The sequence below is a fragment of the Anser cygnoides genome, chromosome 4 (assembly GCF_040182565.1).
Source record: "Anser cygnoides isolate HZ-2024a breed goose chromosome 4, Taihu_goose_T2T_genome, whole genome shotgun sequence".
Classification (NCBI taxonomy): Eukaryota; Metazoa; Chordata; class Aves; order Anseriformes; family Anatidae; genus Anser; species Anser cygnoides.
In genome coordinates, this window is record NC_089876.1 from 68384593 (window position 1) to 68399510 (window position 14918).

At 47.4% G+C, this 14918-nt stretch overlaps 1 protein-coding gene across 1 annotated transcript; it reads left to right on the forward strand.

Moving 5' to 3' along the window:
* Positions 1–380: 380 nt before the first annotated feature.
* On the forward strand, positions 381–14477 carry SRP72 (signal recognition particle 72). Its single transcript, XM_066996336.1, has 19 exons — positions 381–551; positions 1199–1319; positions 3153–3276; positions 4067–4210; positions 4996–5107; positions 6890–6921; positions 7535–7659; positions 7753–7810; positions 8009–8140; positions 8536–8664; positions 9172–9244; positions 9822–9886; positions 10306–10405; positions 10871–10970; positions 11566–11643; positions 12281–12418; positions 12668–12705; positions 13037–13196; positions 14222–14477. The coding sequence occupies exons 1-19, from the start codon at positions 431–433 to the stop codon at positions 14394–14396; spliced, it is 2025 nt and encodes a 674-aa protein (XP_066852437.1). The 5' UTR covers positions 381–430; the 3' UTR covers positions 14397–14477.
* The last annotated feature ends 441 nt before the right edge of the window (positions 14478–14918 follow it).

Below are 14918 nucleotides of genomic sequence, written 5' to 3' on the forward strand. Positions count from 1 at the left end.
TGGGGAGAGATGTCACAAGGTCATTCAAGTCAGTCCTTCAGTGCGCTTGCTTCATTTACCTCAGATTATGGGCAATACCATTTTCTAAGGGTCTGGTTGGCGTGTGTGGCTATTATACCAAGACAGGGCTGGTATTTATGTATATTTTTGTTCAAACGCGTTCTTTACGAAATTTGGAGCCAGCCCCCGCGCTCCTGGCACCTGGAAGCCGTTGGCAGACGGAGGAAGGGAGGGGAACCGTAAGCCGTAACCCCCCCTAACCCGGGACCGACCGCCCCCCCGCTCCCCGAGCGAGGCGGCCGAGGCCCGGCCCTGCCCGCGGCTGCGGGGCGGAGCGCGGCGGGGCCCCGGTGCCGCCCCCGGGACGTGGCGGGGCGGCCTCAGGGCCCTTCCTCTTCCGAGGGCAGGGCGGAGGGCTCCCGCTGACAAGATGGCGGCGGCGACCAAGGCGGCCACCGCGGCGGCGGCGGCGGCGGCAGCGCTGTGGAGCGAGGTGAACCGCTGCGGGCAGAACGGCGACTTCGCCCGCGCCCTCAAGTCCGTTAACAAAAGTGAGTGCCGCCGCCATGGCGCCCTCAGGCGCGCGGCCGGTGCCCGGTGGGGCTCCTCAGGGGGTGTCGTTGGGCTAGGAGGGGGTGAGGAGCCGGGTGGGGGGGGGCTGAAGGTCCCGTGTCCTGCCCGGGTAGGTCTGAGATTTGGGGTCACGTAATAAAATCGTCAGAATTTCTCCTCGGTCTTTCTCTGTGTCTTTTTTTTTTTTTCTGGCAGGAAGTGTTAGTATGTAAAACGTGTGCTTGTCTAGAGTCGTGCTGTTCTTCTACGTCAGGCGCTTTTCTTCCTGCGTGTGCTTTATGTGGCGCCGAGACAGGTTTTGGCACCGTGTCTTCTGTCTGGAAGCGAAGTGCCAATGAAAGGTTTGTTCAGGTGCGCGCAGCTCCTTCGGTGCAGCTCTGTTCCAGGCATATTAGCAGAGCGGTCATTTCCAGTAAGTTCAGTGTTTACACCAGATTCTTTTACATTAGCAGGATTTCGTTCATGGTCTGAACCAAGGCAAGCCCTGCCAGGACCCATTTAAAATGATGTGACTGTTTTCTTTAAAGATTTTTTTTTCCAACTTTAACAATGTATGTCTCTTATAAAGCACTAATGTGTCTGATAACGAGTGAAATCATCGTGTTTAAACTGTTTTATTTTCCAGTACTGCAGATTAGCAAAGACGATGTGACTGCACTTCATTGTAAAGTGGTGTGTCTTATCCAGAACGGGAGTTTCAAGGAAGCCCTCAGCGTAATCAACACCCACAGTAAAGTATTGTCCAGGTGAGTTGTGTCTTGCTGTGGCCTACAAGACATGAAACTGTAAGTCCCTGAGAAGCTGCTTCAGCTGGAAGGACTGATTGACAGCAAAATCAAGAGCAGGAGGTGCTCAGAGCCGTTGGAACTGGGGTTCTCAGTGAGACACTGATTTGCTATGGGTGTGAGAGATGGTCTTGATCGGTTTGAGACAGGCTAATGGCTTGCTTTTTCTGTTGAAGAGATTGGTCGTGGAGGTAGCTGAAAACTAGAAAAAAGACAAATTATCCTTGTTGACATGGGTGAGTTCCGTAGCTGGGACAAGGGAAGAAGACATATTTCATGGGAGTGAAGAGAGGCAGGAGAAGCCCTTGCCAGTGGGAGCAAGCTGTTAGCTTTGCATGGCTTTCTCATCATACTGCTCCGCAGGGACCTTTTCTTTGCCAGCCTGATAGTATTCAGCTTTTGAGGTGGTGCAAATGGTTTGTGCGTGTTAGCAAAAATCAGGACCTTGAAGACAACTTGTGTTTTAGAACAAGTCAAACTTCTGTATTCCCTTTTAAGTCACTAAGTAGATTTAATTCTCTTCCTAGTAAAGATGCTCTTAGTGCAATGACTAAGATAAAAATTGCTACCCAAGAACTGCCTGGCAGCAACATTTTTGTATTTCAGATGCTATTGTTAAGAAACGTCCCAGAGGAGTGCCTTTTAGTATCAGAGCAATGAAGCTCTTCCATGTTTATATAAGATAATAAATATTATTACCTTGTTCACAAACTCCTTCTTTCCTGGGATGAAAGGGGTTTAATTTAAGTTTGTAGCTTGTTTTTTAGTATGTGATGGGGACAGGAGAAATTTCTCTGAATGTAACTGGCTTCAAGTTTTCTCTTCAGCTTGGCAGTACTGTGTGTCTCTCTGTCCTGCATAGCGGGGAAGGTGGTGGTTCTTGTTCTGTCCTGAAGTTGTCTTGTCCTTTACTTATTTTTTCACTCATTGTCCCACTCATTTGTTTTAATTCTTAAAGCCATTTGTGTTTTTTTCGTGTTTTTTTTTTTTTCAGACTCCCCTAATACTCAGCTGGGCTGAGATCATTTTAAATAGGGAGAGAAATGGCTGATCACAAGTGTCTGTCGCTGCATTTGTGGCACTAGTGATGAACTGAGGGAATTGCTGATTAATTTTCTTTTGGCTTAAGCGGTAGCTCAGGGGATAGCTGGAGCAGAGCACTCAAGGCTCTGCTTGCTTGATGATATTTCCCTGCTGCTGTGAGCTTGGCTTTGAAGCTGATTTTATGCTGACATCAGCAAACACTTTTGCTGCAATTGCACTGTGCTGATATTTCAAAATAGGTTACTGTTAGCTTAATATCTAACAGCTAGGAGGAGCTGTGCTTTATACCACTTCCTTTCTCTCTCTGTGGGAGTAGATTATGTGTCTCTGACAGTTTGCAGTGACAATCTTCTGCTGTAGTGATATGCCTTCTCCTAGGGAAGGAGTCGCATAATGAAGCTTGCTGTTGTTTTGCCTTTAAACTTGTTTCACATCACCAGTAGGAGGTCTGGGGAACTGCTGACTGTAAACATCTGATTTGAAATGGCGCGTCAGGAGACACCAGAAAAAAAGAAGGCTCATCTTTAAGATGAAGTTTTAGTATTTCTTCTCTGGTGGATACCGTGTAGGTTAAAGATAGTTACAGCACTTGACAGATGAATTATTCAGTAATCTGGGATCATGCGCTCACCTCTGGTGCTTGGCTGTTTGGGAACAGTGCCCAATTAGGGCTGCAAGTGTGTTCAGGTGGGTGAATGCTGTTGAATGAAGACTCCGTGTCTGCTATCAGCCTTTGTCTTGTCATTGCAGTGATGTTATTGCCTTCGAGAAGGCCTACTGTGAATACAGGTTGAATCGTATCGAAAATGCTCTCAAGACCATTCAGAGCGCCAGTCAGCAGACGGACAAACTGAAGGAGCTCTATGGACAAGTGGTAATTACAAGCTTTTCTTCCTGGTGGCAGTTTCGTATGGATGCCTTGACTTTAATGTGGGGCAACTGTGGAGACAGAATTACCTTCTCTGTCTTAAAGGTATGGAGGGGTACATTTTCCAGCTGCTCCAGTTTGCGCGAAGCCTCAGCTGTCTGTAGAAGACAGACTAATTTTCTGACTGCCACTGAGCCGAAGCACTACATTCGTGACTCCCTCTCCCTTCCTGGGTCTGGCCTGATCTGGTTTTAAAAGCTGAGAGAATGAAGGGTGGAGGTTGACTGATCAATTTTTTTTTTGTGATTAAGCCCTCTTAATCTTTGCCATCAGATAGTTGTCCAGGAATGGTTTGTGGGACCTGATGTCTCAGGCATTAGAGGCGAAGCAGAAGAGCTGTTTCTCCCAGGTTGATCAGAACAGTTTTGTGAAGACAGTTTTTGGCTGTCTTCTCTCAGTTGCATGAAAGGCTGGTCATTTCTCTTTTCTTGTAGAGAGATTGATTAATTTGAAAAAAGGCTGTCTGAGAACAAAAGCTTATAAAATGCTGCTTCTAAAGAAGCTCCTTCAGGAGTTACAACTCTGCAGCCTTTATGTATATCTGCTCTTATTGCTTGAGTCCTAGCAAATAGAATTTGCCCATACGGGTAGATGCAAACGTTAGTAATGCTCAGCCTAAAGTATATGATGCTGTGCTTCTGTCGATCCATGAGGAGGGAGAAAGGAGGCTGCAGTTACTGGCATAAAAAAAGGCAGGGAAATGCTGTTCTGAAGGCTAACCCCCTCCTGTTCTCAGCTGTACAGGTTGGAGCGTTACGATGACTGTCTGGTTGCATACCGGGATCTCATACGCAACTCCCAGGATGAGTATGAGGAAGAGAGAAAAACCAACCTCTCTGCGGTTGTGGCAGCACAAAGCACGTGGGAGAGAGTGATGCCAGTAAGTGTGTGCTTGTATGCGTGTAAGAGTGGCAGCCAGGGAACAAAGGATCTGGAGTCTTAGATCTCTAAAGGATGGAAATGCATTTCTGACTCTTAATGACTTCTGTGTATATTCAAGATCATCTAGTGTTTTCTCCTCTAGAGGAATAAATGCAGTTATTGTTCATCGGGCTAACAAGTTATACTTCATCTTTGATTTCTAAGAACCTTGTTAGTAGATGACACGGTAGAGTGGGTGCATTTCCCTGAGCCTGCATTAAGCAGAACACCTGTGACAAGTAACATTTTCCTCTGTCTCATTATGCTCTTGTCCAGGGTAAAGCTAACCGCCTAGACCACCCTGTCATGACTGGGAATATTTTTGTTAATGAGTAATGCAGATAGTGATGTTCTTGTTTTTCAGAAGTCTTTGTTTTGGAGATGTGCATGGCACGCTCAATTTTCTGTTCAGTGTTTCGGATCCTCTTCCTAGTTCTCTAGGGTAGTGGTTCTTACTCATCCTCTTCCAGCAGCATAAGCAGTCCCCAGGTTCAGGCTGGAGTTCAGTTGCTGCCTCGTTGATTGTGTCTGACTTCACTGTGCAGTATGAAGGAAGATCCTTTGCACTGTGACTTAAAATCTGCCGGTTGTAGCCCCTTTGAAAATTGCCTCTAAAGTATAGGTTTCTGTAGAAAACTTATTTTGCAAGGAATGTATGTGAAGACTATAGCTTGTGTCTGCAGCCTATCGAATCTGTATAGATAGTTACTGTTTATGCTGTGATATGTCTGTTTTTCATGCTAGGAGGATCTGGGCCTTCGAGAAACTACTTACGAGCTGTGTTATAACAGCGCATGCGCGTTGATCGGGCAAGGAAAGCTGAACGAAGCCATGAAGAAACTACGGAAAGCAGAAGGTAAAATCACGGTGAGGTGTGAGAAGCTGTGTGTGATAGAAGTAGTTACTTGCTCTCTTGACACACTTAAACAGAGAGAAAGAGGTTTGGACTGTCAATTTAAAAACTGATCAAGAGCAGAATTTTTTGTAGGTGTCCAGGTGATTCTGGGCAGAAGTGGTGTTTTTGTAGAAGCGTTCTTCTGCAGCTCTCTTCCAGAGCCGCACTGCATGTAGCATCTCCTGGCTCTTTTCCAGCCCCCTGATTGGGGTGGAATCCCTTCAGCAGTTTTTTTTTGAAGTGGGAAGCACACGTGAATGTGATTTCTTCTTGAAAATGTTTAATCTATTCTAACTCCTGGTTTTATTAGTCTGTATGCATATTTGTGTGTGTGTGTATATATATATATATATAAAACGCTGAGGAAAAAAATATTTTTCTTTCCAATCTGTTTGTTCTTGCACATGAATGTCAGTTCTATCCTCATTTTGATGATAGAATAGCAGCTCCCCCTTACAACTGTTTTGAGCATGTGTAATTTTGGGGGAGTTAGTGAATCAATGTGCTGTTTATGGTAGTCCTTTGGAGAGGAAAACAAGTGGTTGGTTTGAAGGCTGGACCGTTCGGTGGATAAGGAGCTGGCTTGAAGGCCTAACCCAGAGAGTGGTGGTCAGTGGCTCTTGTCCAGGTGGAGGCTGGTGACGAGTGCTGTCCCTCAGGGGTCTGTCCTGGGACCAGTACTGTTTAATATCTTCATCAATGACATAGACAGTGAGATCGAGTGCACCCTCAGCAAGTTTGCAGATGACACCAAGCTGGGCGGTGCAGCTGATAGACCAGAAGGAAGGGATGCCATCCAGAGGGACCTGGACAGGCTGGAAAAGTGGGCCCATGGAACCACAAGAGGTTCAACAAGTCCAAGTGCAGGGTGCTGCACATGGGCTGGGGCAATCCCAGACATGAGCACAGACTGGGAGAACAACTCGTTGAGACCAGCCCTGCAGAGAAGGACTTGGGGGTTCTGGTGGATGAAAAGCTCAACACGAGCCAGCAGTGCGCGCTTGTAGGCTAGAAGGCCAACTGCATCCTGGGCTGCATCAGCAGGGGAGTGGCCAGCAGGTGGAGGGAGGCGATTGTCCACCTTTTCTCTGACCTTGTGAGGCCCCACTTGGAGTACAGAGTCCAGGTTTGGTGCCCCCAGCACAAGAAGGATGTGGGGCTGTTAGAGAAGGTCCAGAGGAGGGCCACAAAGTTGATTAGAGGGCTGGAGCACCTCCCCTTTGAAGAGGGGCTGAGAGAGCTGGGGATGTTCAGCCTGAAAGAGAGAAGGCTCTGGGGAGACCTCATTGCAGCTTCTCAGTACTTAAAAGAGGGGAGATTTAGATTAGATGTTCGGAGGAAATTCTTCACTCAGAGGGTGGTGAGGCACTGGCACAGGTTGCCCAGAGAGGTTGTGGATGCCCCATCCCTGGAGGTGTTCAAGGCCAGGTTGGACGAGGCCCTGGGCAACTTGATCTAGTGGGTGACATCCCTGCCCACGGCGGGGGGAATGGGGTGTTGGAACTGGATAGTCTTTAAGGTCCCTTCCAACCCAAGCTGTATGATTCTGTGTTTTGGTGAGATACATGAGAAAGTTAAGAAGTGACTGATACTTGTACTGAAAGCTTTTCTAGTGATGCGGAAGTTTCAGGATCAGTATCTGCAAGGGATACGTGAAAACAGTATGTGCTCCCACGTGCTTCTAGGCTGTTTTTTTCCCCTAAGCGTTCTAAATTCTGTTCTTCCATTTGTTTTTGCTTCTAGAGCTGTGTCGCCAGTCACTCTCAGAAGACACTGTAAGTTGTTGATGTTGTTCTGGAAAGTGTTTACTTTTCACCAGCATGAATGAGGGTGTGGTCATAAAATGTAAAAAAAAAAATAAAATAGCCAGATGACAGCCATTGCTGCTAACGTGGTATTACCCAGCAAGACACGCCACTGCTGCTGGTACCAGCTGGTGAGGCTGGAGCAGCAGCAATCGTGGTTGTTGCAGAAGTGTAACACCACAAGTTGCTGCTGTGCTTCTTGCACGGTTGCACGTGCTGGTCGAGGCGGGATAGTTACAGGTTGTCTGGAACCTCCCCGTGACCTATGCGTGCTATGGGTGAACATGCTGACTGGGTGATGGGAAACATAGGTGGCTTGCAGCCACTGGTTGGCTCAAGCAGAGGGGTAAATTCAGTGCGTAAACTAAGGGTATCTTCAGACTTAGAGTAGCAGGTGGAGCTTTCTTTTCTCGTGGTTCAACCCAGATGTGCTTGTATTTGTGCTGTGGCTTCACGTGTAGTGGCTGGGGTTCTTTGTTGCTAATGCTACTCAAGACAGCTCATAAACATTTGCCTGCAGAATGCTGAAACAAGGGAAAGAGACTTCAGATTGCAGCTTTTTTTTCCCTTGATTTTCCTTCAGGACGTGACTGAGGAGGACATCGAGGCTGAACTGGCCATTATTCACGGTCAGATGGCGTATATCATGCAACTGCAGGGTCGTACAGAGGATGCCCTACAGCTCTACAATCAAATAATCAAGTTGAAGTAGGAGCTTTTCTAAAACTGGTATTCATTCTTCCATCTGTAGAGAGACCACTGGTTAATAGCAGTGTGTTTTCTCCTTTTTTTTATCTGCAGGCCAACAGATGTAGGACTACTTGCTGTCATTGCAAATAACATCATCACAATTAACAAGGTAAAGAATTACCTTGCTCCTTTCAGCGTGGCCCTTCCTCGTGGCTACTCAAGTCCTCTGTTTCTGTGAAAAGAGGGGGATAATCGGGGAAGACTTTTTCCTAAACAGTAGTTAAATCACAGACCCAGAGAACTTCTCTTGTTGAAGTAATATATTGAAATCATGCTGTGTGATTTTTTTTATTTTTTTTCCCCCCAGGACCAAAACGTTTTTGACTCAAAGAAAAAGGTCAAGCTGACCAATGCGGAAGGTGTTGAGCATAAACTCTCCAAGAAACAGCTCCAGGCGATTGAATTCAACAAAGCTTTGCTGGCAATGTACACTAACCAGGTAGGAGAAACTGATCTGAAGTAGTTGACTACAGACTTAGCACCCTCCAGAGGAGTTTGACTAGGCAAAAATGATGTGCAGCCAGTAGGAGATACAACCACTTGGCTTAGGCACGTAGGTGGGGAAAAATCCCTAAAAAATAGAAGAGCCTGTTGTGTGGTGACTTGAGCGTTGCTGTAGGGAGTACAACGTGGAGATGACTAGGATGAGATGGAATGGGTTTGTGGGGTTCTTAGATGCATCTGAACTGCTACTAAGAGGTTTTGTTCTCGGCTCTCTGTACCTATTTCAGGGAAGCCATTGCTAGCAGCTGATCTAAGGTATAACTGGTAGGTTAGTCCTAAATTAGGTGCTTGCAGAGGTTGAGCAAAGTATATTCTCTTCCCACTCCTCAGGCGGATCAGTGCCGCAAGCTGTCAGCAAGCCTGCAGTCACAGAGCCCTGAGCATCTGCTCCCTGTGCTCATCCAGGCTGCCCAGCTGTGTCGTGAGAAGCAGCATGCCAAGGCCATAGGGCTTCTGCAGGTAAGTTAAGAGAAGTACTCCTTTGGTCTTGCTCCCTTTAAACTTGTTCTGTGTGTTCTCTTGCACGCTCTTACCCTTTGTTTTGTCTCATTTAAATACCCAGGGATATCTGACTGTGCTTATTATGGTTTAGTTTAATGCCTCTGGAAAGCATTTATACCCAAATGAGCCATGCTGCTTTTAAAGGGAGATAGTTCCTTTGCACCTCTGATATTTGTTAGAAAACTTCTTCTAGGGTAAGCAGTGGGCTCTGTGGCTCTAGTCACAAGCAGTTTACAACAGCCTCCTTTTGGAAGGAATGAGCGGCCTGGGATTGAAATCTGAGAGGACACTGGGTCGCTGGCACAGTTTGGGGTCCTTGTCTGCTGCATGCTGAAGCCTGCATGTACTGGAAAGCTTTCCTTGGCTCTTGACAGCTTCCTGGGACTGAGCATGAGGTCCAGTTCCACCAGAGCAGCAGCCTGGTGCCCATGCACGTGCTGAGTTGTTCTATCCTCTGATTCCCAGGACTTTGCAGAGCAGCACCCTGCCAACGCAGCTGAGATCAAACTGACGATGGCCCAGCTAAAAATTGCTCAAGGTATCCAGTGTCTTCCCTTCTTGGGAAACTGCCAATACGTAATAATGGTTTAAGGCTTGGGGGGAAATGGGCTTTAGGGCAATTTCTGCTGCAGTCACTCTTGTGGTAGGTGCAGAGCAGAGATGCTTTCAGTCAGGTATTCTATAGAGAGAGCTATGGCAGGATAGACCTTATAGCTTAGTGCCTGGATGTTAAGGCTCCACAGATCCCTCGCAGAGCTACCCGCAATCTTTGTGAATGAGAGGGCTGAAGCTGTTTTGGGGCAAGGGGTGTCTTGGGAGCATAGTTGGGGCTTCTTGATGGTAACATTCCTGCGTAAAGTCAGAACTTGTTTGCAAAAGGTTGCTCCTGATCCCCTGTAGGATGTGGCAAGGGCAGGAAGGGGGTCCCCTGTGTGAAGGTGTGTCCTTCATTCCTGGAAATGAGGGAGATAGTTTTAAGGAGGGGATTGTTTTGTCCCCATTGTTTACTTTTGGCAGGAAGTAGTGGAAGTTCACAGGCTAGTCCCTTGCCCTGTCCAGCAGCCAGGATGAAGTGTCAGCGTGGCACTAAGGGCATGTCCTTCCCTCTCTTACAGGCAGTGTCACCAAAGCCTGTATGATTCTGAGGAGCATAGAGGAACTGCAGCACAAGCCTGGTATGGTAAGTAAAACTCCTTGCTCTGGGTCACCTCTGGTTGTGTTTAGGGTGTCTGTCCCTCATTTCTTCAGCACTGATTTTTTTTCATGGCTATCGGGGTAGAGATTGGGGGAGAAAAAAAAGTTTCTAGTGAAACTGTGTGCAGTGGCAAGCAAAGGAAGTGCCAAGACAAATTTTTCTGTGAATGCAGTCCTAAGCTTGTACTGTAAGAGAAGGATTGTCGGTGACATTTCTTTGGGAGGGACTTAAGTAGGAAGGTCTTGCCTGGGTATCCTGCCTGTCACCGTAGCTGCTTTTTAGGGACAGAGCAAAAAGCTCACATTGACTCTGTCTTGAGGAAATCTTGTGAATTAAATGCTGACTCTCTGTGTACAGAAAGCTTGTGTGAGGATCTGTTGTAAGCTGCTCTTGAACGTTTGCAGGTGTCTGCGTTGGTGACAATGTATAGTCATGAAGAAGACATAGACAGTGCCATCGAGGTCTTCACACAGGCTATCCAGTGGTATCAGCAATTCCAGGCAAGTCAGTCCTGAGGAGCTAACATAGTCTTTTCTAGGTAGTCCAAGCTCAGCTTTTCCCACTGATGCACAGCCTCAGCAGTTCATCCAGCTGGGGTTTTGGAGAGCTACGAGCTCCTGTTTTGTAAGCATTTGTTTTATCACTGCTGTATTATTTTAGATGTGTTGCAAAGAAGGAGAAGCAGATCCTTGCTTTTCCTGTCAGATTAGGAGAGCAGGAGCTATGGGTGCCCAAATGTAGCAGTCAGGCCTCCTCTCTGATTAGAAAGCACTGTGGATCAATGAGCAAGCTGCCTCATCCCACACAGTCTTGCCTCACGTTCTAGAGTGCAAAGATGGTCGTCTTTCTGTATGACGGTGCTAACTCAGTTCTCCCTGGCCAGGTCTCTGGGGCATTAAAGCCAGCTAGAGCTGGGCTCCATGTTGTGAAATTAAAGACCTAATTACAGCTGCTCTGTCTTTCAGCCAGAGTCTCCTGTTCATCTGTCACTGATAAGGGAAGCTGCTAACTTCAAATTAAAGCATGGCAGGAAGAAGGAAGCAATCAGCGACTTGGAGGAGCTCTGGAAGTGAGTTGTGTGGTTGCTGAACAGGGAGGTCTGCCCACAGACCTCTGCAAGCTGCCTGGTGCCAGGTTGTTTTTGACAATGTTGGTTCACTAGCAGCCCTCCTATAGAGTTGCTTTTGTGCAGAGGTTCCAATGCAAAGCCGTGTTTGTGAAGGCAGGGGATCATTCATTTGGTCTGTAGCTCATGTTCACTTGAAAACCTGATTGACTTGTCCAGGAGGACTCTTACGTGCAGTGAAGGTTACTTAGGTGACTGGGACACGTGTTTTTTTTCTAGTGCTGCATAAACCATGGCTGTCTAAGTTTTCATTTTTTTTAATTCACTTGGTGGGATATGAGGGAGTTCTGTTAATTTGCCTTTGCAACTGGAACTTCAGGGGGTTTTGTCTTTCACTGCCTGCTTTGTGATAGTGTGATATCATCTGCTCCTCTCTCTGCATCAGTGATGTTTGGTGATGGTCTCTGTAGGAGACCACAGACTGGCATACCTGTCCCCACAGATAGTAGCCGTGCTCTGGTAGCATGCAACAGGTGGTGATACCAGGCTTTGGGATGAGTGTATGACTTGATCCTTCGTTTTTTTTTCTTCTCCAAAGGCAAAACCCGAAAGACGTGCACACTCTGGCACAGCTCATCTCTGCCTACTCCCTTGTGGACCCTGAAAAAGCTAAAGTGTATCCTTTTGGTGCCAAGGCATTTGGGCATTGCTTCCTTGGATTTCAGTTGTGTGGGGAACTTGGACTCGTTCTCACCTGAAGAAAGGCAAGGAACATCTCCAGTTGGGTATCCAGGCCAAGATTTCTGGAGCTGCTTTATTTTCTAACTGGTGTGATTACTGTGAAATTCCACGACCATTTTGTCTTTGGCCTCCTCTCTGAGATGTGATAATTTAAGACTATGAGGAACCAAAAATAGGAGCTTCTCCATCTTTTCTGCTGCCGTCTTGGACCTGTGGTAGTAATGCAGAACTGTGCCCAACAGAATATGGCTAAACTCTCCCTGACCCAAAGTGTCAGGTTCCCATACAGCTTTTGCCATCTAGAACAGCTTTCAGAGTAAGTTGCTGCTTCTGTCCCCCACCTCAAAGAAGGGAAAAATGAGGCAGAGGGCAATTAAGCAGCTCACTCCAGGTTGGGCAGGGAGCTGGGGCTGGCCCTGTAGGTCTGCCTGGTATATTGCCATCAGGCTGAATTTGTTCAAGCTGACGTTTTCTTTTGGTACCTGAACAAAGATGGGTGTTTATCTTTGGTTGCTGCTTGCCAGTTGCATGTTACCTGTTGTGGTTTGCATCCCTGAACTCTTCCTTTGCAGTCTCAGCAAACATTTGCCTTCCTCGGACACCATGTCACTGAAGGTAGATGTTGATGCCCTGGAGAACTCCCATGGAGCGACTTATGTTCGGAAGAAAGCTGGGAAGCTCACTGGAGACAACCAGCAGAAAGAGCAAGGGTAGCGTGCTGCTTTGGCTCTGGCACAGTCATTCTTTGGGATGGCACGAGAGCCACACCTGATGTGGTAGGGGTATTGGTGTAGCAGACGTGCTGGTGGAAGGGGAGCCTGTTGTGTAACTGCAAGGAGCTTCGGATAGCAGCAGACCAAGTTTTTGGAGAAATGGGGATGGTTTAGCTTCTTCCAGAACTAGCTTTTGGTTGATTTCTCTGCTGTGTCACAGTGGCTGTTTCCCTGCTTGCTTTTCAGACAAGGGGAGGTGAAGAAAAAGAAGAAGAAGAAGAAAGGTAAGTTGTACTTCCTAGACGTTGGTAAGGCACAGATCCAGGGAGCTGGCCAGATTGTTTCTTCTGGTAGCTAACCTTGAGCTCCCTGGGAGCTGGAGCCCTTTGCTGGGACTAGTGAACTGAGGTGTTCGTGACTGATCGCTCATCCTGTGCGGGGCGTCTCTCCACAGAAGTGAGGGCAGCTCCCTGACAGGACACTTGCAATGTAATGTGTTGTGGCTTGCTGGGGTCTGTGTACTTCCTCTCTGCTGACAACCCCTGTGTGTCCCTTGTTGACGCCTCTCTAGCGTGTTGACCCCCATCTCTCTTCCTGGCACTGGCTATTCTGCAGGAAAGCTGCCCAAGAACTATGACCCCAAGGTAACTCCTGACCCTGAGCGGTGGCTTCCAATGCGAGAACGTTCCTACTATCGTGGACGGAAGAAGGGGAAGAAGAAGGATCAGGTTGGCAAAGGAACTCAGGGTTCAACCACAGCTGGTTCCTCTGAACTGTAAGTACCTATTGCTGGGTTTGGTGTGGGGAATGACTCCTGGGTGGCTCGGAAGTGTGGCTTTGTGCTTTCCTGTGGCTCTGTCGCCTCACCAGCCCTGGGTAGCACAACTGAAGCTGCAGTTTGTCACTTGAACCTTCTACCAGGTGCTCTTCCAGAAGTTCCTTGTAATTAACTGGGAACCAAAATGATATGGTAGGCATGCTTGAAGGTGCCAAGGTGCAAATAAAATCCCAGAAGTCTTTTAATGTGCTTTTCTTAGCTTTGAAGACTAGATGAATTTTGCATGCCCCCTCTCAACCTATTTGCTTTTATCTTTTGGTTACTGGAGAACCGTTAGCCATTATTTGGGAAAATACTATACAACCCTCTAACCTGATCTTGGTTTGAGCTGGAATCAGGGTTTTCCTTTATGTATGAGTCCTCACAGCAAGCTGGTGACTTACTAGCATCTGGGAGAAGGAAGTACGTTTAAAATAATAGCAACATAGGGAACTGATAGTTGTGGATGATACAGCTCTTCTTTATACAGCTGTCTCTCAGAGTGGAAGCGTGAAAAGCCTTTTGTGGTACTGTTAGTTTGAGCAGTGTTTGCATAGAGAGCTGGCACAAAGGTGCCTTTGTCATTAAGGAGAAAAAGATGTTGGTCTGCAACTGCGTATCTGGGGGCCCTAAAAGGGTTTTCTTGCATTTGCATGAGTGTCAACTGTCTGTTCAGAAGTTGAAAGCCTTGCTTTTGTTGTTGGGATTTCTGCTGTCTGATGAGCATCAGTTAGAAGGTGATTGCCTGTCCTTTGAGACAAGTTCCCATCATCCATCAACCCTTCTGTGTACGCTGAAGCTCATTTAAGATGAGCAAGATCTCCTTGCTTGAGTGCTCTCACATCCATGGTGGTGTTGTAATGCTGTTTTATATGATAGCTAAGCTTTTGCTCTCAGCTTCCTGCCCAGCTGTTGCTACAGTGCCATATCTTGCAGGTGTTTGTGAACCCATGCGGTGTGTTTATCTCATGTCCTCCCTGTAGGGATGCCAGCAGGACTGCCAGCAGCCCACCTACCTCCCCTCGGCCCGGCAGTGCTGCAGCTGTATCGGCTGCAAGCAACGTCATCCCTCCCAGGCACCAGAAACCTGCTGGTGCCCCAGCCACCAAGAAGAAACAACAGCAGAAGAAGAAGAAAGGGGGTAAAAGCGGATGGTAAAAAGCAAGATGTGTAACCTCCCTCCCTCAGTAGGTGATGCTGGTTGCATAATAAAGGTCAAAAGCCAGTGGTGGTGAAAGACTCGTGGCATCCAAATCTCTCTGTGCTCTGGGAGGAGATGCGCTGGTATAGACACCATGATATGTCTGCTCACCAAGTTGTCTTCCTTACATTAGTTCCCGCTGTGGCTCATCTTCCTCCAAAACCGTGTTAGTATGGAGCATAAATCAGAATAAGGAGCCCCACTGAGTGTGTTTGGGGGGCTGCTATGCCTCCTGCTCTCAAGCAGGAGGCCTGGGGTGCTACAAGCGGGAGCAGCTGTGGTACTGTCCCAGGGGAACAAGGGTGGGTGAAACAGACGATGGTCTTATTTGGTTCTCTCTTGTGCCTCTGGGGAACTGCATTCCGAACTGTAAATACACACAGAGCTTGTAGCTTATTTCTGGAATGAGATCTGTTCCATATGTGCAGCCCCAGGAGGTGCATGCTTCCCAGCTCCTGCTCCAGCTCCTGTTTTAGTTG

Bases quoted from the DNA above. Each gene is read 5' to 3' on its own strand.
- SRP72 (XM_066996336.1), top strand. From the start codon at position 431: ATGGCGGCGGCGACCAAGGCGGCCACCGCGGCGGCGGCGGCGGCGGCA. The intron at 4,211-4,995 runs GTAAGTGTGTGC...TTTTCATGCTAG, and splicing joins CGTGGGAGAGAGTGATGCCA to GAGGATCTGGGCCTTCGAGA. The intron at 9,887-10,305 runs GTAAGTAAAACT...GAACGTTTGCAG, and splicing joins TGCAGCACAAGCCTGGTATG to GTGTCTGCGTTGGTGACAAT.